Consider the following 26,666-nt stretch of genomic DNA (forward strand, 5'->3'; position numbering starts at 1 on the left):
CTTGCTGCATAAATAGGAATTATCAGGTAGATTAGCTAAATGGGCAATAGAACTTAGTGAATATGATATTACATATCAGCCTAGAACCGTAACAAAATTGCAGGTGTTAGTAGATTAGTACGAACCTAGTTCCTGAAGCAGAAAAAGAGCTACAAGTATTTACCGGAGCTAATCTGGGGGCGTGGACCCTATTTACTAACAGTTCGTCAAATGTTAAAGGAGCAGGTTTGGGTATTGTTCTAATTCCACCCTCGGGAGAAGTCATAAGACAGGCAATAAAATGTTATCCAATCACTAACAATGGGGCATAGTATGAAGCTGTGATTGCAGGATTGGAATTGGCATGAGAGCTTGGTATTGAAAAAATTGTGATCAAAAGTGACTCATAGCCGGTAGTTAATCAAATGCAAGGGACTTACGTGGCAAGAGAACATGAATGCGGCAATACCTCTAAAAGGTACGATAACTGCTTAGACAATTTTAGACATGGAAAGCTGTGTTACCCAGGGAGGAAAATACAGAAGCAGTTGCGTTGGCAAATCTCGCGTTTATCGCTGATGCAACAAACATAGAAAATGTTGTTGTGGTACATTTGTTTCATTCAGCACTCGACCAAACCAAGAATGAGGTAAACTCAATAATTTAACTTGGGATTGGAGAAACGAATTTGTGAACTTTTGGCGTGGCATTTTGCCTGAGGATAAGAAGAAATCCCAATTGTTATGGTTGAAAGCTACTCAGTACTGCTTAATTCGCGGAAATTTATATCACAAATTGTTTGGTGGACCTTTAGAACGGTGCCTTGGACCGTCACAAACGGAATATATAATGAGAGAAGTACATGAGAGGCATTATGGCAATCATGTCAAGGGAAGATCACTGGTGAAGACATTAATAAGGGGAGGATATTATTGGCCAAAATGGAAGAAGCAGAAAACTTCATAGCCAGGTGCGATAAATGTCAACGATATGCCAATAATATGCATCGACCAACGGAACTGCTGCATTCAGTTATATCACCATGACCCTTCATGAAATGAGGGATGGACATCGTAAGGCCCTTACCTCAAGCTAAGGGAAAGGTACGATTCCTGTTAATTTTTAACGAATTATTTCTCAAAATAGGTAGAAGCAGGTGCCTTTAAACAGGTGCGAGAAAAGGAAGTTACGGATTTCATTTGGAGAAATATTATATGTCGATTTGGAGTTCCAAAGGAGATCCTCTGTGATAATGGCCCACAATTCATAGGTGCGGAAGTCACCATTTTTTTCCAAAGCTAGCAGATTAAACGAATTACTTTCGCACCTTATCATCCAGCAGCTAACGGACAAGCTGAGTCAACAAATAAGGTTATCATGAATGACTTAAAAAGCGACTGGAAGAATCAAAAGGCAAATGGCCAGAACTACTACCAGGGGTGTTATGGGCTTACCGAACAACGGCGAAAACTAGTACAGGCGAGACCCCATTTTCACTTATGGACGAAACGAAAGCTTTAATTCCGGTGGAGATAAGCGAACCAAGCATGAGGTACACACATACCATTGAAGCAACAAATAAGGAAGAGTTACGGGTAAATTTGGAACATAAGAAAGGAGGGAAGCAACACTAATTCGAATGGCAGCTCAAAAGTAGATGATTGAACGATACTATAACAGGAAAGCCAACTTGAGGTATTTCAAGATGGGGGACTTCGTCCTCAAAAAGGTGGTCAGGTCAACAAAAGCGACAAATGCAGGAAAATTTAGTCCAAATTGGGAAGGTCCGTATAGGGTTAGAGGCATTGCTGGAAAAGGAGCGTACGAGTTAGAAACCATGGATGGAAAGGTGTTACCATCAACTTGGAATGGAGTCCATCTGAAGAAGTATTACTTCTAAATGAGGTTAATACCTACGGTCAGGTATCACGCAAGTTAGATTTTATTTTATTCATTTGAATTTTACTAACCATTTTAGATGATAGGCAAATTGGCCCGTACCAAATGATGATGTTAGACCCGAAAGACACATGGAATATCGAATTATTCCCGATCTAGGTTACAACTTTTCTGATGGAAGAAAGGGTTATGCAGTCATCATCTAAAAAATTATACCCAGATTTGTAAACATGCTACAATGAAAGCAGTTATGAAAATGTTGTACGAACAGTTATGAAAATGGTGTACAAACCTACTTATTTGAAAGTTCAAAAAATAAAACTTCCTCAAATTACTTATTGTTTCATATCTACTGCATGTTTGATATCTTTGCACCAATATGAAGATGAGACGTCATCTTCATCAGTGTTGTTAATATAAAAGGACCGTCTTTTATAAAAAACCCGTGCATATTGAAGTCACGGTCTACTAAAGCATTTAAGTGCAAGAATAAGCTCAAAAAATCAAAGAGTAGAAAACATAATATGCAGCAAAAGCAATAAAGATATTTATATCATTACCCCAAAAATAGAGGCGGTACACCTTCCAAAAATTATCCAAAAACACAAGAGAATTCCAACCAAAAACCAAAAAACAAACGCTTCCAACAAAAAGTCAGGAAAGGGGAGAACTAGGGAGCATCATCCACGGGAGCAAAAGGATTAACTTGAGGAGAAGAGGGTTGAACATCAGCTTCACCAGGAATAAGTCCATCTCCATCACCATTGGAACCTTCGTCCTTGGGCGTAGAGAAGCTTTGACGCTGCTGAGTCTGTTCAATTGTTTCTCTAGCCTTTGCAATCTCAGCATTAAGATCAAAACCTTCCTGGCTAGCTTCGGTTAAAGTCTCGAAGCGAGTTTTCAAAAAAGCCCAGCTAATATCAAGTGTTGATTTGTCTTCAAGGGCTTCATAATCCTTCTCCCACTGCTCGATCTCAGCTTTCAACTCTTCTTTTTCTGCTTCCGAAGTTTAATAAACTGCCTTTAAAGGAGCAAGAGAACTTTCAAGGAACTGAATTTTATCTGTGGAGGCACGGAGGTCTTCTTGAGTTTGGGTAAGCATCTATACTAGATCACCCGCGTAAACCTCTTTTTGATTAAGGAGCTCTTTCAAACTCCTTATCTCTTCAGTAGCCTTGGAATGTTGTTCATCAAAGAAGGATTCCGGTTTGTTCCTTTCTTTCTTAACTTGACTGAAAGAAGCTTCTAAAACCGCTAGTTATGTAGAGACCATCCTCGATTGTTGTTCCAAAGCTCCTTTCTCCTCCGCAAGAACGTCTTTCTCCAGTTGAAGGCCTTCAAATTGTTCTTTCCAGTTGTCAATCTCAGTGCGCAACTCAACTACCTGCTGATCAGTCAAAGAAATCCTTTTCATAAGCTCTGTACCTATCAAATTGATCTATAAAAAGACAAAAGAAGAGGAGTTATGAATGAGAAAAGGAAAGGAACACAAGCAAGTTAAGTTATACCTTAAGAGAAGAGTGAATGATGTCATTCATCAAGGTCAAAGAACTTTGACCCTCCGGCTTCTTCTTTTCCATGGGTCCTAGCAACGGTTTTAGCCACACATCAGCTTGTCCTGATTTTTTCAACAAATTCCACCATCGGGGACTTCAATCAAAACTTTTTTCATACCCCGCCTGTTGCTATAAGGCTCAGCTTCTACACGAGGAGCAGCAGCGCGGAAAACCATTGGGGTAACTGTAGGCAAAGAAAAAGGGGGGTTAACAGTAGGTGTAACTAACAACACTGGAAGAGAAGCAAGTGACAGCTCTTTGGAAACAGGCCCGAGTCCTTCTTCACCCTCAAAGCCATGGGCGAATAACCTTTCAACAGGACTTGAGGGAGGGTTGTCTAAGTTACTAACGTCTTCATCAGAAATATCCAAAGGGACATTCTCCGGCTGATCAATGAGACTTAAGGGAATTGAACTTGAATGTGTATCTTGAGGGACCTTGGTTTCATCATCTGAAACCACGTGCCTTCTGACACGCGGTTTCCTCACTAAGGAACCTTCTTCGGTATCCTATTCATCATCAGACCTACGGGCTTCAACAGCTTTCCTCTTGGAGGAAAGATGCACTCAAAATCCGCTCTTGTGCAGAGATTACAGAAAGCCTGACTGCGGGGTTGATGCCACGAATGGCAAACCCTAATAAAAAGGGAAAAAGCTATATATGTTAAAAGCAAAAAACAAGCAAAAAATGAAGGAAACCACAGAAATAAAAAGGTACCGTGGGTCTTCACTCTCCATTCGAATTTCTATGAAAGAAATTTCCAAGATCTTTTGTCCATGGAGTACCAGTCGACATTTTTTCTACCCAAGCACGGAAGTCAGGAATTTCTTCGAAAACTTCCATGGTTGCTGAAAAAAATGAATATACGATCATGTAAAGGAACTCAAGACATCAAAGAAAGAAAGAGAAAGAAACACTTACATGAAAAGTTCCATTTTTTAGGAAAATGCAGGTTTTCGTCACCCAGTAAACCACTAATGGGGGCAGCAACAAATCGGGTGCACCAACCACGGTCATGGTGATCCTCGGGAATGACTAAAACCGTTTTACTTCTATCCACGGGAGAAACGACACCTTCACGAAACAATTTTGGAGAATAAAGGTGAAGTAAGTGATGGAAAGTAACAAATCCGACAAATAGTGAAGGCAAGCAACTGCCCTCCACACGATGGGGTCGATTTGGTCGAGGAAAACATTGAAATAGCAATAGAACTCAATGATCACTGGGTCAATGGGAGGTTTAAACCCTAAAGTGAAAGGATAAGTGTAAACAAAAGAAAAACTAGCATGGTAAGAAGTGATTCTTTCATTGGCACCGGGAATAAAACTGGAAAATCTTGTTTCCAATGACATTCACGTCGGACTGAAGAAAGAAGTCCTGGAGATCAGACATGGTAATGTTCAGCAGGGTTAAGAGATGCAATGGAAGAAACTTGACTTTTTATGGCTTCACGGTCTGACACGAAAGAAAACTCTTGAGGGACAATCTCAGAAATCGTAGGCTCACATATGGGTTCATTCTGATCCCTACCCTTAGAAGAAGATCTAGGGGTTAAGGGAGCTTTAGACCTAGAAGAATATGGTTTGACAGAACTACTTTGAGAAAAACTGCGAATAGATAATGAACCAAGACTAGGGAGTCTGCCACCTCTCCTACTCCTAGTAAGGGCAGTAGAAGGAGCTAGTTCATCAACGATCACAACTTTACGAGGGTCTGGTGTTGAAGAAGACATATTTGACAAAGAAAATATAGAGGGGTATGAGGGAAGGTTAAGGAGATGAATACCAAGAAGAAGGAAGAGGATTTCAAAAAAATCAAGCATGATGAAATATTTATAAGGAGAAGCAACCCTCATCAAGATTGGTCATTATGAACTGTCATAATAAAATCGTCACTTTGTCACTGATGCAGCCGCAGAAAAACCCTAGAAAAGCACTGAAAACTGCAGAACCAATCAAGGTAAGCCATGTGGATTGGGTATTAAATGGACGTGACATATGTCGCATCGATTCTGAAAAAGGTATTATGATACTCGAGAAACGGCGGCAAAGAATTCCCGCCATAAATACTTACCACTTGCCGAATATTCAGTTGAGAATATTCAGAAAGTGGAGGACTATCTCTATTAGTGGAAAAAAGGCATGACACGTGGACTAATCAAGGTGACAAGGCATGACACGTGGACCATCAATAAGATGACATGTGTCATTCTCAATTAGACGAGTTAAAGAATTCAAGAAAGCGCGGGAGAAACACCCTCGGGATTTCTCTGGGAAAGGAACCAGCTCTGACAACGGGGAAATAGGAGCTGAATGTTTAAAGACCATCAAAGAAGGAAGGTGCACGAATCTGTGATAAATAAGTCAGGGAATTAATTCCATTAAGAAGCCCGAATTAAGTATGGAAACCATTATAATTGTGTGCTCCTATATAAGGACTTAGTCCTCATTTGTAATGGCATCTGATTATTATTGAAATATATGCAATCATTCTTACTTTATTCATAAGGTTCTAACCGCAATTCTGTGAGTGATTATCAATTTTTCTTTCCTTGTCAGTTATTTCTATTATTTGTTTAATTCTTCTAATTATTGGGAAAGTGAAGTAAATCTTGGTTATCAGTAACCCGATTTCTTTTTGATATTAACTTTAACCAAGAAATCTATTTTTAGGTTAAACATAGGTGTAAATACGATGATTCCACTATACAAAAACAAGGGCGATATTCAGAATTGCAACAACTATAGGGGCACCAAGTTGCTAAGCCATACTATGAAAGTTTTGGAGAGGGTGGTGAAAGCGAGGGTAAGGAGGAGTGTATCTATTTCCGAAAACCAGTTCAGATTCATGCCGGGGCATTCAACTACGAAAACCATTCATCTTGTGAGGAGACTGGTGGAGTTGTATTGGGATAGGAAGAGAGACCTACATATGGTGTTTATTGATTTAGTGAAGGCATACGACAAAGTCCCTAAGGAAGTTCTATGGAGATGTTTGGAGGCTAGGGGTGTTCATGTTGCTTACACTAGGGTGATTAAAGACATGTATGATGGAGCCCAGACCCGGGTGAGGATAGTGGGGGAGACTCGGACCACTTCCCAGTTGTCATGGGGTTGCCCCAGGGTCAGCTCTCAACCCATTTTTATTTGCCATGGCAATAGATACACTGACGCGCCATGGTGTATGTTATTCGCAGATGATATTGTACTGATTGATGAGACACAAGCAGGTGTAAAAGAGAGACTGGAGGTTTGGAGACAGACCCTGGAATCTAAAGGGTTCAAGTTCAGTAGGACCAACATAGAATACTTGGAGTGCAAGTTCAGTGACGAGACTAGTGAAGCGGACGGAGATATGAGGCTTGATACACAAGTTATCCCTAGAGAGATAGTTTCAAGTACCTTGGGTCTATTATCCAAGGTAATGGAGAGATAGACGAGGATGTAACACATCGTATTGGAGCAGAGTGGGTGAAGTAAAGGCTAACATATGGTGTTTTATGTGATAAGGATATGCCTCCTAAACTTAAAGGCAAATTTTACAGAGTGGTGGTTAGACCGACTATGTTGTATGGGGCTGAGTGTTGGCTAGTCAAGAACTCGCATTCCCAGAAGATGAGAGTAGCAGAGATAAGGATGTTACGATGTATTTGTGGATTTACCAGGTTGGATAAGATTAGGAATGGAGATATCCGAGTCAGAGTGGGAGTGTCTCCGGTGGGGGACAAGATGCGAGAAGTTCGGCTTAGATAATTTGGGCCTGTGAAGAGGAGAAACATAGATGCCCCAGTAAGGAGGTGTGAGAGGTTGGCAGTAGATGGGCTGAGAAGAGGTAGAGGCAAGCCAAAGAAGTATTAGTGTGAGGTGATTAAGCAGTATATGACGTTACTTCAGCTTAACGAGGATATGTTTCCAAAAAAAGTGAAAAAAAATTTCAAGTGAAAATGATATTTGAAAGTTAGAGTTGTGTTTGGATATGAATATTATTTTGGGTTATTTTTGATGTTTTGTGAGTGATTTGAGTGGAAATTTCGAAAATAGCTTTTAGGAGTTTTTCAAATTTTCGAAAAATCTTCAAGTGAAAATTGAAAATTTTATGGCCAAACGCTGATTTCGGAAAAAAGTAAAAAAAATTCGAATAAAAGTGATTTTTTTATGTCCAAACGGGCGTGTTAGTCCTTTTTAACTGTTGTTCTTTTTGTTTCGATTTCTTATTATCTGGTTGTTGTTATTGCTTGGTGCTATGATTTTTTTTAGTTGCTGGTTATTGAGTTTATCGGAAAGATTGTTATTGTTGGGCTTCATGTCATTGCTATCTAGTGTGTTGCTTGTTGGATAAGTAGACCTTTCATCTCTTTAAGGGGTTGTTTGGTAGGAGGTATTAGAAAAAATAATGCAAGCATTAGCTTTATGCATTACTTATACATTGTTTGGTACATTTTTTCAACCTATGTATAACTAATACTTGTAACATCATACTTGGTATTATCCTATGCATAAGTAATGTATAGAAAACCATGGCATTAGTAATACCAAGGCTATTAATGCATGCATTACTATGATTAAAGACAAAATTGTCCTTAAAGTCCCTTAAAGCTAGAGAATATGGAAGGCATTTTTGTAAACAACTATTTTTCTTAAAAACTATGCAATGCATTATAATTTTAATACACCACACGAAAGAGTATATAAGAAATAATGTCTGCATAACTAATACTTGCATTACTAACCCATGCATTACTAATATACTTTATTGCGCACTATTCTTATACACCCTACCAAACACGCCTAAAGAGTTACAACAGACGACGACTAGGCATTGACCACTTGCTTCTCCTATATTAGGCTGCAACAAACCCAACGAACCAATAGTCTTTGCTCTGCTCTAGCAAGAGCACAAGAAATTTCTCTATATTCAAGAAAACAGATTTTCTTAAACCAAGTTCACATTTTGCGCTTACCCTTTACTCTCCTTTTCTCTATTTCATTGATTCTTGAAATACCCATTTGCATTCCTGGACTTAAAAATTTGTGCGTTTGAGCAGTTGGGGTTTCAAAAAAATGGCTGTAGGCTCAGTAGAAGAACCTGTGGAGATCTTTAAGGCTCGTTCAGATAAGAGGGAGTATAGAAGAATAGTCCTTCAAAACTGTCTTGAAGTCCTCCTCATCAGTGATCCTGAAACAGACAAGGTTTTTCTTGAACTATTTTTATTGAAATTATATGAATTTTGTTGAGTTGGATTCTTGTATAAATTCACCTTTTTATGTTGTTGGATCAGTGTGCTGCTTCTATGGATGTGCCTGTGGGATATTATAGTGATCCTAAGGGTCTTGAAGGCCTTGCTCATTTTCTTGGTAAGTTAAGTTAGTGCATTAGCTCTTTCAAATCTTAGTCAAATAAGCTAGTGTATTAGCTCTAGTTCTTCTTTTTTTTCCTTTTCTTTCTGATAACGGTGGAAGGGGAGCCTTGGCGTAACTGGTAAGGTTGCACGGGTTCGAGGTCACGAGTTCGAGCCGTTGAAACAACCTCTTGCAGAAATGCAAGGTAAGGATGCGAACAATAAACCCTTGTGGTCCGGCTCTTCCCCGAACCCCGCGCATAGCGAGAGCTTAGTGCATCGGACTGCCATTTCTGATAACGGTGGTGTCCGGGCCAAGTTGTGCGCATCCAGTGGCGGAGCTAGTATGGTAGCTTTTGCTTAAATCCTGTATTTGTATTAGGAAATCCATTAAATATGTAAAATTTTAAATTGCGAACCTAGTAGTAAAACAAGCTATGGATTTGGTGGCAAGTTCAGAACCCATAAACTTCAAATTCTGGCTCCGCCTCTGCAGCACCTCGACTATTCTCTGGATATCTACTACCTTCCACCACCTACCAAGCTTAGGCAGATGGAAAAAAATCACCTAGTATTGTATTGAGTCTTGTTCTTGAAGTAACGTTGGAGAATGCTGCATTTTTTAATCAATTATGAACGAGTTGTTGAACTAAGAATTTGGGGCTTTAATGGAGCAAACAGAGGTTTTATTTCCTGTAGCTTGGGTGCTATTCTCTCTCTTCTTTTTTTTGTTTTCTTTTTGTTGGTGTTGTGTAATATTGGCCTGAGATGAGCTTATATGGAATGGTCAGTGAGGATTCATATAGCCGACCCCAACTTGTTTGAGACTGAGGCGTAGTTATTGTTGTAGCTTGGGTGCTATGCAGCAGTATTCCGTGAACCTGAAAGGTGTTTCCTGAGGCGGTGGGAATTTTAACTTCTAATAACCTGCAAAGCTGATGTGTTTTTAATTGCACCCTTTGCACGGTATTCCATTATATTGTTTGCTATTTTAGTATCATATTTTTCCTTGAGGCAAAAGTGCATACTGATTCTTAATGTGCTACACTGCAGAACATATGCTGTTTTATGCAAGTGAGAAGTATCCTGTGGAGAATAGTTACTCAAAATACATCACCCAGGTATCTTCTTTTATCTATTGGCAATTATGATTTACTTTTTCCTGAATTTCTACTCTGGTTAAACAGTTTGTTCCTTCTTCCTACTGCTTATTCTTGCATCTATCTTGTCTTCAAGACTATCGAGAAGTGATAGTTATCTGTGTCATGATTTTTTTATGTTTGGGTACAATTTTGATAGTTTCCATGGGCTCTTTTATTGAGCCTTGATGGTGATACATGATGGTGGTTTAACTATTTGCATATGCTTCAGTTATTAATTTGCTCCACCCCGAAATTTGAGGGGAAGGTTAGAATGTTAGCATGAAATATTGTCTCGGATCAGAAGAAAGCTAGGAGTCTTCCGTTGGATTTATAAAAATTTGATGGTGATACATGGAAAGCTAATGTGTTGCTGCAGTCTCTTATCTTATTTTTCATATAGCAGCTGAGTCCTGATAAGAGAGGAGATTGGGATAATGCATAGACAAGTGTGTTATGGCTAGGACTTTAAGAGATTAGACATAAAAAAATGTCCTAGCTTAACTTGGACGAAGTGTCAAATTAGAGGAGATTAGATATCAAAACGTCCTAGTTTAAGAGGAGATTAGATATAAAAGATGTCCTAGTTTAAGAGGAGATTAGGTATCAAAAATGTCCTAGCTTAATTTGAACTAGTTACTTAGAATAGAACAAAGACGATCTTGAAATGTAGAAATTGCTGAGTATATCAACTAACTAGATGTCACGAAAACCAAGCATTTCTCTGAGAGCCTATCCAAACCCTGGAGTCTTCCCTTGGATTTTCAACCAAACTTTTCACTATTTGTCTCCAATAGCCACCCTACAAACACCCTTAACAAATAACGAAAAGCAAAAAAGAGTTGTGGTCATTTATCATCTGTCCTGTATGTCAACTTGGGTAAGACATATCATCTTTCATGGCTGTCAACTTGGTTAAACTATCTGACTCAGGGACGTCCTAGTAGTTAGCAACTCAGACTTTTTAAGTTAACTGCTCAAGCCGAGCGGTTCGGAGCATGAGAATGGTTATCTTTTTCTTAAAATGTCACCTCTTAGTATCAGAAACTGGTATATTTATGGCAAATTACTAATAGCACTAATGAATGCAGTTCTGCACAAATTCCCTTCGGGTAACAGTCTTATAGAGTTTAATTTCCTCCTCATTTTTTATTATTGATTCAGCATGGAGGTTCTACCAATGCTTTTACATCTTCCGAGAACACCAACTTTCACTTCGACATTAATGCAGATTGTTTTGAAGAAGCTTTGGACAGGTATGGATTTAACTCCTTATTATCTTTGAAAGAGTATCTATGAAATGCCTTATGGTGTTTCATTATTTAGATTTGCACAGTTTTTTGTCAAACCGTTGATGTCACCTGATGCTACAACAAGGGAAATAAAAGCTGTTGATTCTGGTTAGGCTTCATGATTTGTGAATGTTGATGTGTTCAGTCCTATAAACATTATCAACTGCTGATTGCTCTACTGTCTTTGTCTTGTGCCCGTGGCAACTTGCTGAGTCATCTTCAGAGAACCAAAACAACCTATTATCTGATGGTCACAGAGTGTACCAGGTACTTATATGGACTCGTAAGTCAGCTTTATGCTTCCTTTGGTACTTGTGATGATTCGATGAAGGTGACAGATGAAGTTCAATTGTGTGATCACATCAGTTAAAAGATTAAACTACTAGAGAATTTTAGTTATTTACTTAGGTCTTCATGCGCCCCTTTACGCTGGGCATGATTCTATTTTTAGGGCGAAGAAATATTCTGCTCATTGATGGCGGTGAGACTTGAGTGCAGGACGTCGTACCTACTCTTGTACCATATTGAATTGTGCAGTCATCATCTAAAAACTTAAAGTTATTAGTGAGTGACCTTATATTGATTTACCGTTAGGTGTACAACCAATGTATAAGATTACCTGGTCCATGTTATGCTTGTTTCTCTCTCTTTATCCAAAAAAATCTTAGAATAAGTAATATCCTTAAGTTATTATTGAGGGACCTTGTTCCATGTTATGCTTGTTTCTCTCTCTTATCTTGTGGATCTTGAGCCTGTACATTCGTTAAGTACCTGTTTGAGCTGTGTTGTTTAGCTCTTTCAAATTTTTATTCTTTTTCTTTGGAGGAAAGAAAACCCTTCTTCATTATTGCATTTCTTTCTGTGCAGCTTCAGAAACATCTGAGCGCTAAAGATCATCCGTACCACAAATTTGGCACAGGTTTGTGATTTGATGTATAATGTCTTCCATATGATCTGAATACATGGCTTGCAATCTAACTTTGGATAACCTTGAATCCCCGTATAGTTAACTTGTCCAGTTTGTATTGCTGCATTTTTAGCTGATTTGTTCTTTTCAGAACATCAATGCCGTAAAAAGTCTATATTATTGAACTCCTGTATTAAAGAGAAAGAGAAGTTACTCCTCTGTATCTTGCACATTGTTTCTTTTGACATTTATAAACATTTGACTCTTGCACAGGCAGTTGGGATACTTTGGAGGTGCAGCCAAAAGCAAGAGGGTTGAATACAAGGGAGGAGCTTCTCAAATTTTATGAAGAAAATTATTCAGCCAACTTAATGCATTTAGTTGTTTATGCAAAAGGTAGCCGGTTGATTTCTCTTTTCGTCCCTATAAATTATTCTTGCGGAATATTATCTATACTAATTTTCTCTCTTAAAACATCAGACTGCCTTGATAAAGCTCAAACACTGGTACAGAGCATATTCCAAGAAGTTCCAAATACCAATAGAAGTTACTCTCCTGTTACTGATCAGCCTTGCAAATCGGAACATCTTCAGGTGCTCAAATAGGTGTTGGGGTCATAAATTTGACACTTAAAGTGTCTGAATATAAGGGCTATGTTCTACTGAATCTCTTTTTCCCATTTCATGTTGACTGGATTAAAAAAGGTGTTGTTTTTCTGGTACAAAGATTAGCGGCAGACAGGGGAAGTAAAAAAGGTTTTATGATATAGGGTCCCTTGAACTTAATATTGATATTTTTACTTTGCTTATGATTAATCACACAAATTTTTGAAATTGTGAGTTGTGGAATGGAGTTTTCTATACATGCATTTGATTTTCTGCATCCTACCTTTAGAGAAGAGAGCTAAACTTGTGGTTGTCTCCTACCACCACTTATCATCTTTCGAGATTCAGCTTAATTTGGCTTTGGTGGACAACACATGAAAGATACTGTGAGCCCTTTTCAAGTTCTAACATCTTTTTGTCCATGTACTTGAGATGCAATAAGGTGTCACATAAGCTTAGCAATTCACTCAAGTTTCTCATAGTTTATTCTGTACATGTTGACACTGCAACTCCTGTTGGATTAGCGCACTGCTTCCTTTTTTTTTTTCAATTAGAAATCTTACTGATGAGGCATGAAATTATATCAATCTTTTTAGCTTTGTTTTGAAACTTTCATTTTTCTTTTTCATATGGGTTGGGGATGGCAGAAATGAGCTAATAATCAAACATTCTTCTCTCTTCTGTTGCATACTCTTCATTATTGCAAACACATTGTTGTCCTACGCCTATGATTCTTTATTTTTGTTACACAGATTCTAGTCAGAGCTGTTCCGATAAAACAAGGTCATAGGTTGATGATTGTGTGGCCAATAATTCCAGGGGTAATTTATTACAAGGAAGGGCCTTCAATCTATTTGAGTCACTTGATTGGACATGAAGGAGAAGGATCCTTGTTTTATATCTTGAAGAAGTTAGGTGAGTTCTCAACATAATTATTAGAAATTCGGATTCTATCCCACCAGCCATTCGTTATGTGGCACTTATGGAACCCTCGAGTTCAGTTGCAAAGATATGCAAAAATGGTTAAGACATATGAGCACATCATTTACAAGCAAATCATGTAAGGAGACAACAATCCATTCCCTTAATCATTGTGGACAATCTAATACTCTCCCCCACACAGCGAGGACTGGACATCTAGAGTGTCGATAATGACATTGGGGCTCAACATTAGGTATACTAAGAATAGGGATGCGTCTAGATTTCATACTATGATAAGAAAATGAACCTTGGAAGTAACTCAGCCTAAGTTAGCTTATAAGGTGAGGAGTGCCTAATATTATACAGGGAGACAATAACTCATTCCCTATACTAATGTGGCATAATCTAACACCCCCTCCGGCACGCCCAGGGCTGGAACATAACGTGGGTCCAACATTGGGTAAACCAAGAATTAGGATGAGTCTGACTCTGATACCGTGTTAAGAAAATGGATCTAGGCCTAGCTCAATCTCAAAAACTGACCCATGAGGTTAGGGTTTCCCAAGACCACATAAGGAGACAACAACCCATTCCATCAACCAATGTTGGACAATCTAGCAAGGACTAATATTTATTTTTCAACTGCTAGAGAAATCTGCTATTGAGGAAACGGGGTCAAGGTGATAGGCTAGCATGGTACATAGATTACCCGGAAGAAAGAAGCATAGATTTGTTTAAATTTCTTATATTTATTTATGGATGGAAAAGCAACAATGATGAAGGTATATCTGAATTAGTTATTTAGGCCTATGATTGTATCTCACTTGCTTTTGCATTACATGTTGTCTGGGATGGGGTCTGTACATATATCAAGCATTACTTACTGTTTGCGTAGACTGTTTCTAAGAAATTATTGCTATTTATCTCTGCAAATCCTTGTAGGTTGGGCAACAAGCTTATCGGCTGGAGAGTCAAGTGGCGGTCATCATTTCTCATTTTTTGAAGTTTATATTCATCTGACTGATGCTGGGCATGGTTAGTTCTCTCATCTCTGTCCTACCCCCCCCCCCCCCCCTTCTTTACACCCCGCCCATTGTGGACAGGAAATTAGAAGGTAATGTGTTGTTCTTGCCCTCCATTTTCTCGACTTCATCTTCTCTTGGGAAGCTTACTACACTGAACTTCATGTCTCAATAATATTTCAGATCATTTTGAGGATGTTGTGGCACTACTTTTCAAATATATTGACCTTCTACGACAAGCTGGTGCCTGTAAATGGATATTTGATGAGGTTATTGCACTTAATTTTGTATCAAACACCAAAGTGATTATTGTTGTTTAGAGGAGCTTAATATACCTTTAAGGCTAGAGGGAGATTTATTGATAGATATATAAAACATACAGAGGAAACTGAATTTCCTCAGTGATACTTTTATGGATAATTTGCCATAAAAGACAAATTATTTAGTATTGAAATGAAATGGTTCCGACTAAAGTGGAGGGCATTCAAAGGATTCATAGAGTTGTCCCAGCTAGTTTGAAATTGAGATATAGTTCAATGATTGGGTGGAAAATTTTCATTGTTTGGTAAAAGTAGTGCTCTTCATTTTATTTAAAGCCTTAAATTTTTGTTTGATGAATAGCCTTCAGTAAAGACTAGATGTACGGCTGTTCGTTATTTTGTCAAGTTTCTAGCTCACATATACTCTAAACATGCAGCTTTCTGCTATGTCTGAGACTGATTTCCATTATCAAGACAAGAATTCTGCCATCGACTATGTGGTAGATGTTGCATCGAATATGCAGGTACATTGACAATCATATTTCCGCATTTGGGTTCATTTATATGGATGCTTTTGAAGTTCTCATTGATTCTTTTTATATTGTTTATTTTTATTCAGGAAAATGATATTTTATTGACAGAAATGGTCCCATAATACTAGAAGTATACACCAAAATAGCTCTAACAGTGGAGATTATTTTACAAAGTCCCATCATATCATCTGTACAAGTAGGGACGTTATGTACGCTCCAAAGTTTTCTTTTTCACTTTTTTTTTCTTTCTAAATAGTAGTGTCTTTTGCAATTGGCTAATGATTGTATCCCCGCCTTTGAAACTTTCAAGCTCCTTTCTCCCAAGCAGAGCACCTCTTCCATGATGTTACTGAATCAAGTTAATGAGAAGTTCCTTTTTTTTTTTAAAATTTTCACATGGTATCTGAGCCTCTGCAATCTTGGTAGTGGCTCAAATAGTTTTTGCTACCGGCTGGCGATGTTGGCCAGTGTGTGTCACTCGCCCGATAAATCTTTTCTTCTTTTCTTCTTCCTTTCTGTGTCCCGCTCTGCTCGTCTCTTCGGTAGCCAGTGCTGCTATCTCTGGGCAAACGTCCACGTATCACTTCTCTCCCCTGCAACAACTATTTATGATCGCTCCTCTCTAGCAACTGTTCAGTCACCACTCCTCTCTCTAGGATTGTTCAAGCACGGTTCATCCCTCCGGCGACTGCTGCTGCTCCTTTTACGAGACTGACTCCCTCCTCCAAACTTTGAATTTCTTGTCATTGTTCTGCCAATTCGAGTTACGCTCTAAGGTCTTGGTGTTTTGCAACATCATACTTCACAACCAGTGACTTTCTGAAGGAAAGAATTCCATCACCTATTGTCTTTTTGGTGATTGTGCACTATTCCGTCGAGATGTTCGCATCAATTTTTTATATTTTAGAAATAAGCAAACTCAAGTTGATTTTCCCACTTTGAGTTTGAGGGGTCTATTAGAATACGTGCATATATAGAGTGTATATATAGAGTGTACTTGAATAAATAAATTATTGTATATTCTATATGATACTTGGGATGTTATGTGTTTAATTATAAAATATTTATTTATCTTATTAGCAGAGATACTGATTACCTAGCATATCGTACTCATCATAAGACTCCTAAGAAGCACCTCCCATACATTGTTTCTTAATCAAGTCAATGAGAATTCTTTTCCTATTTCACAAGTCCAAAGTTCAGCATCATGTTCCTAATATTGTGGATACTCGATGGCGCATAATGAAATGATAGACATGCTCCCATTGCTGTACATAGAAAATACCAAGTGATATCTTTCCTGGAGCTTTAGTAACTCAAAAGGCAGACTAAAGAATTGTTTTCTTCCCCTCTTCAATATCGCCCTTACCGCCCCCTTCTACCTTAAATTTTATGTGCTTTGAGAATTATCTCCACCCTCTCATGATTTGTTTCCATAAAGCAGTTTCATATGAAGTTAATATGGCATTAAACCTTGAGGTCCTTAACTCCCAATTCCTCCATCTTCATATAGAAAGTGACCTGCTCTAATTATAACAATGTGGATAAATCTCTTCCTTTCCTTCTCTCAGAAAATTCAGGAATTTGCAGCCTAAGGAAAAGGGGTCGGATAAATAACATAGTAGCAAAATCATATGAAATAAAAAAGGGGGATTTCTCATCCATTGCTGTTGCCGGCTTAGTCAAAAAGTCATGAGGTAGGTTGATAAATTAGAGAGCACTCTTTATTAGGATTATCTTTCCTCCTTCTAGTTTCCTAGTGAACCTTAACTCCAACATCTACAGAAAAGGGTTTCATTGTTTCATCTCCATGAGCGGCCCCTAGTGGTAGTCTCAAGTACGTAGCCTGAAGATCACTGACTTTTCATGTTAACACCCTTGTCATGTCCTCCACTTTCTGAATTTCTTCCATAGGAAAGATAACACACTTTCAAACGTTAATCGTCAACCCAGAGATTGCCTGAAACCATAACAACAAAACCCCTCTGACTGGGAAGTTGGTTCTTGTCTCATCACAACAGGTTTCAGGCTTAAGACATTTGTCTTCACGAGTTCTCTCGGTCTTTCTCTTATTTCTCATAGTGGAGGTAATTGAGATAATTTGATACATGATTGCGGTCAGGTGTCCACATTATAAATACATTTTATACACAAGTATACCATACTTATAATGTTTCATAATTTTTTATTGTTTTGATTTTGTTGTTGCTGCTGTCTTTCACATTTTGGCCTTTCCATTTATTTTTGTATTTTACATTGTGGTTACGGATCTATTGTCTCTGAGCCGAGGGTCTCCCGGAACAGCCTCTCTATCCCTTCGGGGTAGGGGTAAGGTCTGCGTACATTCTACTCTCCCCAGACCCCACTAGTGGGATTCTACTGAGTGGTTGTTGTTGTATACCATACTTATAATGAATTTTTTTTGACTTATCAAAAGAATAACAATTGCTTACATTTGAGTGATTTTTTTCCCCAGTTTTACCCCCCAATAGACTGGCTGGTTGGGTCATCTTTACCTTCAAGGTTCAGTCCAGACATTATTGAAGCAGTCCTAAATGAGCTCACACCACAAAATGTCAGGTGAATTAGCTTCCCTGTAGACAATTATATCTTTTTAACTTTTGTTTTTGCATACGGGATACTCGCATTACTTTATGATGATAAATAATCTAAAGCATGATGATGTTAAAGTTTAATCTGTACAATATACTTTTTGACTATGTCCATCGTTTTAATCAAGTTTTTGACTTTGTCCATTGGATGACCTTGGAAGTCCAATGACTAGTCCTGCTAGCCATGGAATCAATTTTAACTGTCGTTCTTAGAAGTCAGGTTCTCATGACCTCTTTTGCAGATAATTGTTTTGCTTATAGTTCATGGACTTGGCTTCGGTTGGAATCATGGCTTTGACATGACAAGAAGCCAGTACAGTTAGGAATTCATATTGGATAGGGTCATAGTTGATTTGGGTGTTTCCTATGTTGCTCGGCCTCTTTAAAAATGCTGCCAGGTGCGTGTTAGATCCTCCAAAAGTAGTGCATTTTTTGGATTATTTGACAGGGGTGTGGCCACATTTTTTGAGAGTCCGAGCAACATAGGGTATTTCTCCTTCAGGGAGCATAGAGAAAATGAAGAGACAGAAAAGATGATTGTTAAGGCCAAGCAAAAAAGTCTGGTGATGCAGTTGTTTTTCCTCCCTTCTTTCTGTAGAACGAGGTACGATGGAAAATGTTGATTGGGTGAAGAGAAAGAGAGTGGCCTATTCTCTTACTGCTGTTGGGTTGACATGAAATGTCTGCTGCTTTTCTAGTTCATAAGCTAAGCATCCCAGCAAGAGAAGAACCAAGTTATGCTCATTTAACACCCAAAAAAATAACACTTAATATGATTATTGGACTTTATATTTATGAACCACTCATCTTAATGAAAATTGAGATCTTTTTGGGCTACCGATCTTTTACATCATTACATATCATAAGACCATGGTGAAACATTTCCTAATCATACCCTTATGCATATTTCATCTGAATCCTTTGGCAGTTATCTGCATAATAGGGATAAATAAAAATACAGAGATTGTGTGCTAGAACTTCCAGCTTAGTAAGATAGTGTGTTCAACATGTATCATTTGCAGAAATAGTATGTCACTGAATTGTGATGGTGTCATATATCTTTTTTGTGTGACTAAATCTTTGTGGATGAGCACCTCTTACAAGAAAGTCTTTCCAACAGAATCTTTTGGGTTTCAACAAAATTTGACGGTCATACAGACTCAATGGAGCCTTGGTATGGAACTACATATTCAGTAGAGAAAATAACAAGCTCCACGATTGAGGTACATTCTGGGTATCTGTAAATACTGGTGCTTTTGATTTGATGAAGATTGGTATTGTAGTATTGCTTCAGCCAACATTGACTAGAATGGTGACACTGCTCTGTTTGTTACAGCAATGGATGGAGAAGACTCCTGATGGAAATTTGCATCTACCTGTACCTAATATGTTTGTTCCTACCGATTTGTCCTTTAAAACTGTCTCGAACAAGGTATTACTAACAACAAAACCTCATTTCACACGCTTGCACTTTACTAAATTCCTTAAATGTTTTGCCCTTCGATACAGATGAATTTTCCAGTGCTGTTAAGGAAATCCCCTTATTCAAGGTTATGGTACAAGCCAGATACATTATTCTCCATGCCAAAGGGATACATTATAATAGATTTCAGCTGTCCCCAATCTGGAAGTTCTCCTGAATCAATTGTTCTTACCTCCATTTTCATACGACTGTTGATGGACTATCTAAATGAATATGGCAAGTATCAAAGACTAAGATATCATGTTTCTATATACATATACCTTTGTGCAAATCTGCATGGACATTTTGACAGTTGAAATATTGATCATTTAAATTGCTGGATAATTCTGTCCCTAGTTATATTCTTTACTTTTTAACTATTAGTTCATCTGATGGTGCACGTTTGGTGTCTGCTTAGCTCTGCTGTAATCTACCTTGCATTTTTTCAGCCTACTATGCCGAGATTGCCGGTCTCGGTTATTGGATAAGTAGTCACTATAATGGTTTCCAGGTATTTATCTTGTACGCGCATTATCATCATGAATGGAATTCTCCAAACATTAATTACAATTTACACAAATTAATCTACACAGCTCCCTCTCTCTCTCTCTCCCCCCTAACTATGTGTTTTCAAATTTTAAAGAAAAACTAAATTTTTTGGTTGGATTATTATAAGGTTTTTTTTCTTGGTAGCAATTTGGGAAAGCATCATGCTTATTCGGCTTCTTAAATTATTGTCATTTTTTCCTATTCCATGTGTGCAATCACTTTTAGGACATTGTAATAATTGTACGCTCCCACTTTGATTTGCTTCCCTTTCAGGTGACTGTGAGTGGATATAATCATAAAATGAGGGTCTTACTGGAAAAAGTTATTGATAAGATTACCAATTTCAAAGTTGAACCTGACAGATTCTTTGTTATCAAGGTAAGGGGTCTATTTTCATCCCTTACGGAATTCTTTCAAGTCTTTTTATTGTTCAACCTGATTCAAATTTTGAAGAACACATCGTTTTTTGGTAATCCTTGCATCTAATTTTATCTGAATTAAATTGCTCCTGTAGGAAGTTAGCTAGTGTGTTATGTTATGTGATCTAGGCCTGCTAAAAATAGTGTGGCACTTTTTTATTGATTATTGGGATCTAGGCCTGCTTAAAATAGTGTAAGAAATTTTCTCATTTCATTTGAGGGACTTGAACTCTGTTAGGAACTTTCATGTTCATGTTATCCGGTTGGGCATATTTTCTTTGTTTTCTTCACTCGTTCTGAGCATTCAGCTTGTATAGTCAACACCTACATCTAAGAGTGCGTTTTTGGCTGGCTTGGTGCATTTATGCCTCAGACGATACTGAGTGCATCTTTGGCTGGCTTGCCAGAAACTATTTTCCATTTAATCAGTTGTATCTTTGAATATTACAGAAATACCTAGCTGGAGCTATAATTAGCTTTAGTTCTGATGTGTGACTGCAGCATGAATGATTGAGTCTCTACGTTCTTCAGTCAGCGTTGCTTCCAATGTCTTAGGATCTTGTCAAGACAAAAGACTTCCACGATTTTAGAAACTGACTTCTGTCCTCTTCTTGATAAATTCGATGTGGTCTAGAACTTGTGACTACTATATTCTTCAGTCTCTTTGCAGCTATATTTACTTCTACAGTTAGGTATTCCAAAACACTAAAAAATAAATGAGATGGCTTGAAAACTTCTTGTGTTTGGTGCCGAGTTCAATTTTTGGTTAAAAAGCATATGGTGCTGAAGCTTTTATATTTTTAATTGTTCCAGATGCTTAGCTTGACGTGGTTTAGTTAATAATATAGTAACAATTGAACAATAATTGTGATTGCAGTTTGCTGACATTTTGAATCCAAAGCTGTAGACTGATAGTTCCTTCTCTTGGACTGTTCTTATCTTATGACAGGAATTGTTCACAAAGCAATATCAAAATTTCAAGTTTCAACAGCCATACGAGCAAGCGTTGTACTACTGTTCATTAATACTTCGGGAACACGCATGGTCATGGAAAGATGAACTTGAAGTCCTTCCTAATCTTGAAGTTGATGACCTTGTTAAGTTTTATCCTCTGCTGCTATCCAGGATGTTTCTGGAGTGCTACATAGCAGGTTCGTTTTTCTTTCCTACTAGATTTTTCTAGGATATTTGCCAGTTGTTTAGCATATTCACCCTTTTAATCATCCCTTTTCAGGAAACATTGACTCAAAGGAAGCAGTCTCAATGATCCAGCACATTGAAGATGCCTTTTACAAGGGTGCCCAGCCTCTATCTCGGGCCCTATTTGTGTCTGAGCATCCGTCAAGTAGAATTATACGGCTTGAAGAGAGCACGAATTACTTCTACGCTGCAGAGGGCCTAAATACGTCTGACGAAAATTCTGCTCTTGTCCATTACATTCAGGTACATGTGAAGTTACAACTTTTGTTTCTCTCCTCCTTTTGTTCGTTTTTTCTAATGATACTTTTGTAGCAGTTACATCATATATATGATTGGATGCCTCATGAGCAAACTCGTTTTTCTGTGCACAACTTTGCACTTCTTGTTTACCCCTTATATATGGGTTGTTCCTTTTGTTTAGCAGTAAACTCCTTGTCCGTAATAAGTATTGTTAGAACAATTAAAGAGAAATAGCAAGAATTGATTGATCAAAACTGGTAGGAGTTTGTTTAAGGAATTTAGTACCTAAAGTGTTCAAAATCACGAAACCAGTTAATCTGGCCATTCTATTGACTTGTGGCTAGACAAATAATTTGTATGTACTTACGAAGAAGATGTTAGAAAAGCTTATAACGAACAAAGTTCGGAACTTTCCAATTGAACAACCTTAATCTTCTCGATATCTTATCTTTGTAAGTTGGCTTTTTATGAGTTCTACCATCTTTCTTTCTTCCTCCTAATACAGTTTATCTTATTCTATGTTTGAAGACGCATCCAGATGAATACATCAAAAATGTAAAACGACAACTATTTGTTCTCATAGCTAAGCAACCAGCTTTCGACCAGCTTAGATCTGTTGAGCAGCTTGGTTATATTACATCACTTTCACGGACGTATGCCAACTCTTCTCTTTTAAATTCTCTATGAATGTATTTGCTCTTGGGAAATAGGCGGTATGTCTATTTAATTTTCTTCACTGCTGAAGGCAAGGTAATGTTGCTAAACTGTAGGAGTGATGCTGGTGTTTGCGGAATGCAGCTTATAGTTCAATCCTCAGTCAAGGTAAATACATCACATCATCTCTATGTAAGCCAACAAATGAAAGATTATAAAAATCCTTTATGCTTCCAATATGAGACACTAATGTTGAGCCATGATACAGGACCCTAGATATATCGAGTTGCGATTCCAGGCATTTCTCAAGATGTTGGAAAGTCAGCTTCATGACATGTCAGATGATGAGTTTAAGGTCAAGTTTTGAATCTCCTTTAAGATTTGCTTCTTGAATTGGTATCATTGTCAAGGTTTGAATCCCAGGGAAGGCAAAAAAAAAAAAAAAAAAAGGAAGATAAACCTAGGTTGGCAGAGTTACCGGATACCTGTACTTGTGAGATAATGCCGGTACCCCAGTGAAATAGTCTGGTTGCCCACAAGCTGAGCTGGACTTCACAGTTACTAAAAGATCGTCAACAACACAATGGCATCATTTTGACAACTCTCAGAAAAGTAATATTTTGAGAAATAGCTACAGGGAAATGACTTAAGATAAGCATCATGTAGTACTTAGAAAATGATTAGTCAGTGTGGCTACATACATAAGTTTCTTTAAATGCATTTCTTCTATTAGTATCTTTGGAATAAACCCATCAGTAACAAAGCAATAAAGTCAAGATCAATTGATCACTTGAATAAACTTTTTAGCTTGATGTATAGCTCATTAATTATTTCTACTTGTCTGCAATCTTAAATATCATAGTTGCCTCGCCTACTGAGATTTTGGTCTTTTATATGATGCAGAGAAAAGTGAATGCTCTTATTGATATTAAGCTCGAGAAGTTTAAAAACTTATCAGAGGAAACCAATTATTTCTGGTGGGAAATTTCTGGCGGCACACTCAGATTTGATAGAATTGAAAATGAGGTATGAGCTTTCTTTTGCCATATCAAGCCAGTTATTTCTTTGAATTGAATTGATAGCTAAAAGAAGATTATCCTATGCACTATGCACTCTCTCCATTCCAATTTAAATTTATGTCACACTATTTCATTATTTGTCCATTTCAAAAAGAATGATACACTTCTATATTTGGAAACAATAAGTTTAAACTTTTTCATGATTTTACCACTAATGAGAAGCTTTTATAGCCACACAAATGTTATGGTATGCTTAAGACTACAAGTTTCAAATGTTTTATAGCCACACAATGTTATGCAATATTTGCGACCATAAGTTTCAAAGTCTTATGTTTTTTTTTTAAATTCCGTGCCGAGTCAAATCAACAACAACAACAAACCCAGTGTAATCCCACAAGTGTAGTGTGTACGCAGACCTTACCCTACCTTGAAGGTAGAGAGGCTGTTTCCGATAGACCATCGACTCATGAGAGACAAAAAGAAAAGCAGTAGCATCAAGCATTAACAACAAGATAGTATGAAAACAAAGCGAAAAGAACAACAAGTAATAATAGAAATTTAACAATAATGGAATACATGACTAACACTAATACTCTCGACTACCTGCTAGCCTTCTATCTTGATTCTCGACATCCACACCTTCCTATCAAAGGTCATGTCCCGGTAAGCCGAAGCAACGCCATATCCTACCTAATCACCTCTCCCCAATACTTCTTTGGCCTACCTCTACCTCTTCTCAGCCCCATTAGGGTCAACCTCTCACACCTCCTTACAGGGGCATTTGCCAAAAATTAGGATACATTCTAGGAAAATCAAACTTCCATCAAAGAGAAGCAAATGAAAGGCTTTCATAAAAATTCTCGTAGAATCGAGCATGAAGTTTTCATTCTGTACATGCCAGATCTTGAATTAGTGACTGCTTCCAATTTCCAAAAAAGAATCCCAATTGTGTCGAACTTTCCATTTTTGGAATAGTTACGGAATCTCCATGAATAGGATCAAACCTTATTCCATGGTATTTACATGAGGTTCCATTTGCGTTTCTCCTGTTCACATGCCCAAACCATCTAAGCCTTGCTTTCTACATCTTGTCCTCCACCAGGGACACTCCCACTTTGGCCCGAATATCTTCATTCCTATTCTTATCCATCCTGGTATGCCCACTTCGTGCCGAGTCAAACCATGTCATATAAATTAGAACGAGGGAGTATTTACTTATTTTCCCTTTTCGGCCGGGGTGGGAGGGGGGGTGGGGGTGGGGGTGGGGGTTGGGGGGTCGGTGTTGGACACCTTTTAAGTCAAACTAGAACGAAATATGGAAGTCATGCATACAAAGTTGCGGGATTCTTAGAGGGAATGTAATTATTGATTTTGAATACTGAATGTCCGCATAGTGGCATTGTTCCCTGAAAGTTGATAGATCATTTTTTTGTCCCCTCTTACTATCTCTGGGAGTTCAAAAGGTGGGTAATTGTCTCGACGCTCTTCTTTCTGAAACAAGAATTTTAAGTTTGAGATCTGTTGTATCATATATAACTAGATCTTGCTATTTAACATTCATGAAATAGGTTGCAGCACTGAAGCTGATTACCAAAACAGACCTGATCGATTTCTTTAACGAATATGTGAACGTTGGCGCTCCTAAAAGAAAGTCATTAAGCTTACAAGTCTTTGGAAGCTCACATTCTTCTGAATTCAAGGCGGAGAAAGTTGATCCTGTTGAACCTAACGTCGTCCAGATTGAAGATATTTTCTCTTTCAGGAGATCTCGCCCTCTCTATCCTTCATTTAGGGGAGACATTAGCCGTTTGAAAGCTCATGATGCTGAGCACCAGTGGGACTAACAGTACAGGAAAATACAAGCCAAGAAATGGAGGTTTACAGTTAAATGGTTATTTAACACTATCCTGAAGTGACTTTTTTCACAATATACATTGTTACATACTATTAGTGATTGTACAGTAGAAACATGAACTGTTAAGGAAGTGAAACTAGCAGTTGCTGCCTTCTTATTTGTGGTTCTAAAAAGAATATTTAGCTTGGTAAATTCCTGGTTCCTTCTTTCTTGTGCTATTTCTTCTTCTTTTTTCCCACCTGGTGTCGGTACAGATTTTGGGATCCGACTAAGTTCGAATTCGTGCCGGGAAGTCCTCTTTGATGGTTAAAGCATGGAAGGATACTTACCAACCCTCCACAATCTTTGGTGTTTCTCTTTTTGTTTTTTTGGGGCGGGGGAGATGTATGACAATGGAATCGTTAAGATAAAAAACACACACGGCACACATCACTATATGATCGTCTCTCATAAACACTAAAAGGGAGAAAAAGAACTCTTGAGTATTTTGATGAGTAATTAGAGTTAAATGTATTGGGTATGACAGAAATTATCATATTAGGAAGAAAAATTGGTAATTGATTTTTGGTAGTTGGTTGGTGAGTGATCCAGAATAAATATATATTAAAGAATAATAATAATACTAAGACTAATAAAAATATCACATGTACTATACATACAATAAGTGGATATAATTATAACTTCGTGTTACATGACCCAAAAATACAAAAATGAGCCCGAAAGTCATGACGAAGCGATGAGTGTCGGGTACTAGGCCATTTCTATGAACTTACAAAAATTCAAGCCAATTAGAATTTGACAAGAAATTCTACAAAATCAGCATGTACTAATACACATGAAAAAGTGAATATAATTATAAATTCGTATTGCATAACCCCAAAACATCACAAAAATTAACCCAGAAGTCATAGCGATGCGATGAGTATTGGTCCCTATATTGTTCTCTATGGACCTACGAAGTTTCAGGCCAATCGGAGTTCGTTAATTTTTTGTTTACAAAATCAGTATGTAGTAATACACACGAAAAATGGATATACTCAAAAATTCATGTTGCATGACCCTAAAAACACCATAAAATAAACCCGAAAGTCATAGCGAGGCGATGGGTATTGGTATAGAATTCGTGTTCTATGGTCCTAAACCTCTAAAAAATTAGGAATGATTGTGGCGAAGCGATGACTATTGTTCCTTAGGTCGTTTTTGA

The 26,666-nt window shown here is 37.8% G+C and overlaps 2 protein-coding genes across 3 annotated transcripts; both read left to right on the forward strand.

Moving 5' to 3' along the window:
• The first annotated feature begins 5,340 nt into the window (after positions 1–5,340).
• Positions 5,341–7,187, forward strand: LOC109239855. Its single transcript, XM_019406447.1, has 4 exons — positions 5,341–5,543; positions 5,655–5,774; positions 6,108–6,855; positions 6,945–7,187. The coding sequence occupies exons 1-4, from the start codon at positions 5,341–5,343 to the stop codon at positions 7,185–7,187; spliced, it is 1,314 nt and encodes a 437-aa protein (XP_019261992.1).
• A 1,087-nt stretch (positions 7,188–8,274) lies between these two features.
• Positions 8,275–25,671, forward strand: LOC109239864 (insulin-degrading enzyme-like 1, peroxisomal). Of its 2 annotated transcripts, XM_019406456.1 has the most exons (26): positions 8,275–8,624; positions 8,714–8,789; positions 9,827–9,894; positions 11,077–11,168; positions 11,239–11,312; positions 11,428–11,471; positions 12,072–12,123; positions 12,385–12,507; positions 12,592–12,704; positions 13,469–13,631; positions 14,580–14,672; positions 14,843–14,928; positions 15,357–15,443; positions 17,929–18,032; positions 19,185–19,287; positions 19,401–19,496; positions 19,574–19,763; positions 19,976–20,037; positions 20,349–20,453; positions 21,444–21,645; positions 21,729–21,937; positions 22,463–22,587; positions 22,705–22,756; positions 22,857–22,943; positions 23,492–23,614; positions 25,176–25,671. In XM_019406456.1, exons 1-26 carry the CDS (start codon positions 8,496–8,498, stop codon positions 25,449–25,451), a joined length of 2,934 nt encoding a protein of 977 aa, XP_019262001.1. In that variant the 5' UTR covers positions 8,275–8,495; the 3' UTR covers positions 25,452–25,671. The 2 variants fall into 2 exon arrangements, with proteins under 2 accessions (XP_019262001.1, XP_019262002.1); XM_019406457.1 differs by lacking the exons at positions 8,275–8,624; positions 8,714–8,789 and adding an exon at positions 9,633–9,739.
• Positions 25,672–26,666: the final 995 nt, after the last annotated feature.

The sequence above is a fragment of the Nicotiana attenuata genome, unplaced genomic scaffold, assembly GCF_001879085.1.
Source record: "Nicotiana attenuata strain UT unplaced genomic scaffold, NIATTr2, whole genome shotgun sequence".
Taxonomy (NCBI): Eukaryota; Viridiplantae; Streptophyta; class Magnoliopsida; order Solanales; family Solanaceae; genus Nicotiana; species Nicotiana attenuata.

What these genes read in the sequence shown, in the direction of transcription:
- LOC109239864 (XM_019406456.1), top strand. Translation starts at nt 8,496, where the DNA reads ATGGCTGTAGGCTCAGTAGAAGAACCTGTGGAGATCTTTAAGGCTCGT. An exon ending in ACAGATTCTTTGTTATCAAG is followed by an intron (nt 20,454 to 21,443) that starts GTAAGGGGTCTA and finishes ATCTTATGACAG; the next exon opens with GAATTGTTCACAAAGCAATA. An exon ending in CTCTTGTCCATTACATTCAG is followed by an intron (nt 21,938 to 22,462) that starts GTACATGTGAAG and finishes CTATGTTTGAAG; the next exon opens with ACGCATCCAGATGAATACAT.
- LOC109239855 (XM_019406447.1), top strand. Translation starts at nt 5,341, where the DNA reads ATGCAGCCGCAGAAAAACCCTAGAAAAGCACTGAAAACTGCAGAACCA. An exon ending in CAGTTGAGAATATTCAGAAA is followed by an intron (nt 5,544 to 5,654) that starts GTGGAGGACTAT and finishes ATTCTCAATTAG; the next exon opens with ACGAGTTAAAGAATTCAAGA. An exon ending in CCTTGGGTCTATTATCCAAG is followed by an intron (nt 6,856 to 6,944) that starts GTAATGGAGAGA and finishes TTATGTGATAAG; the next exon opens with GATATGCCTCCTAAACTTAA.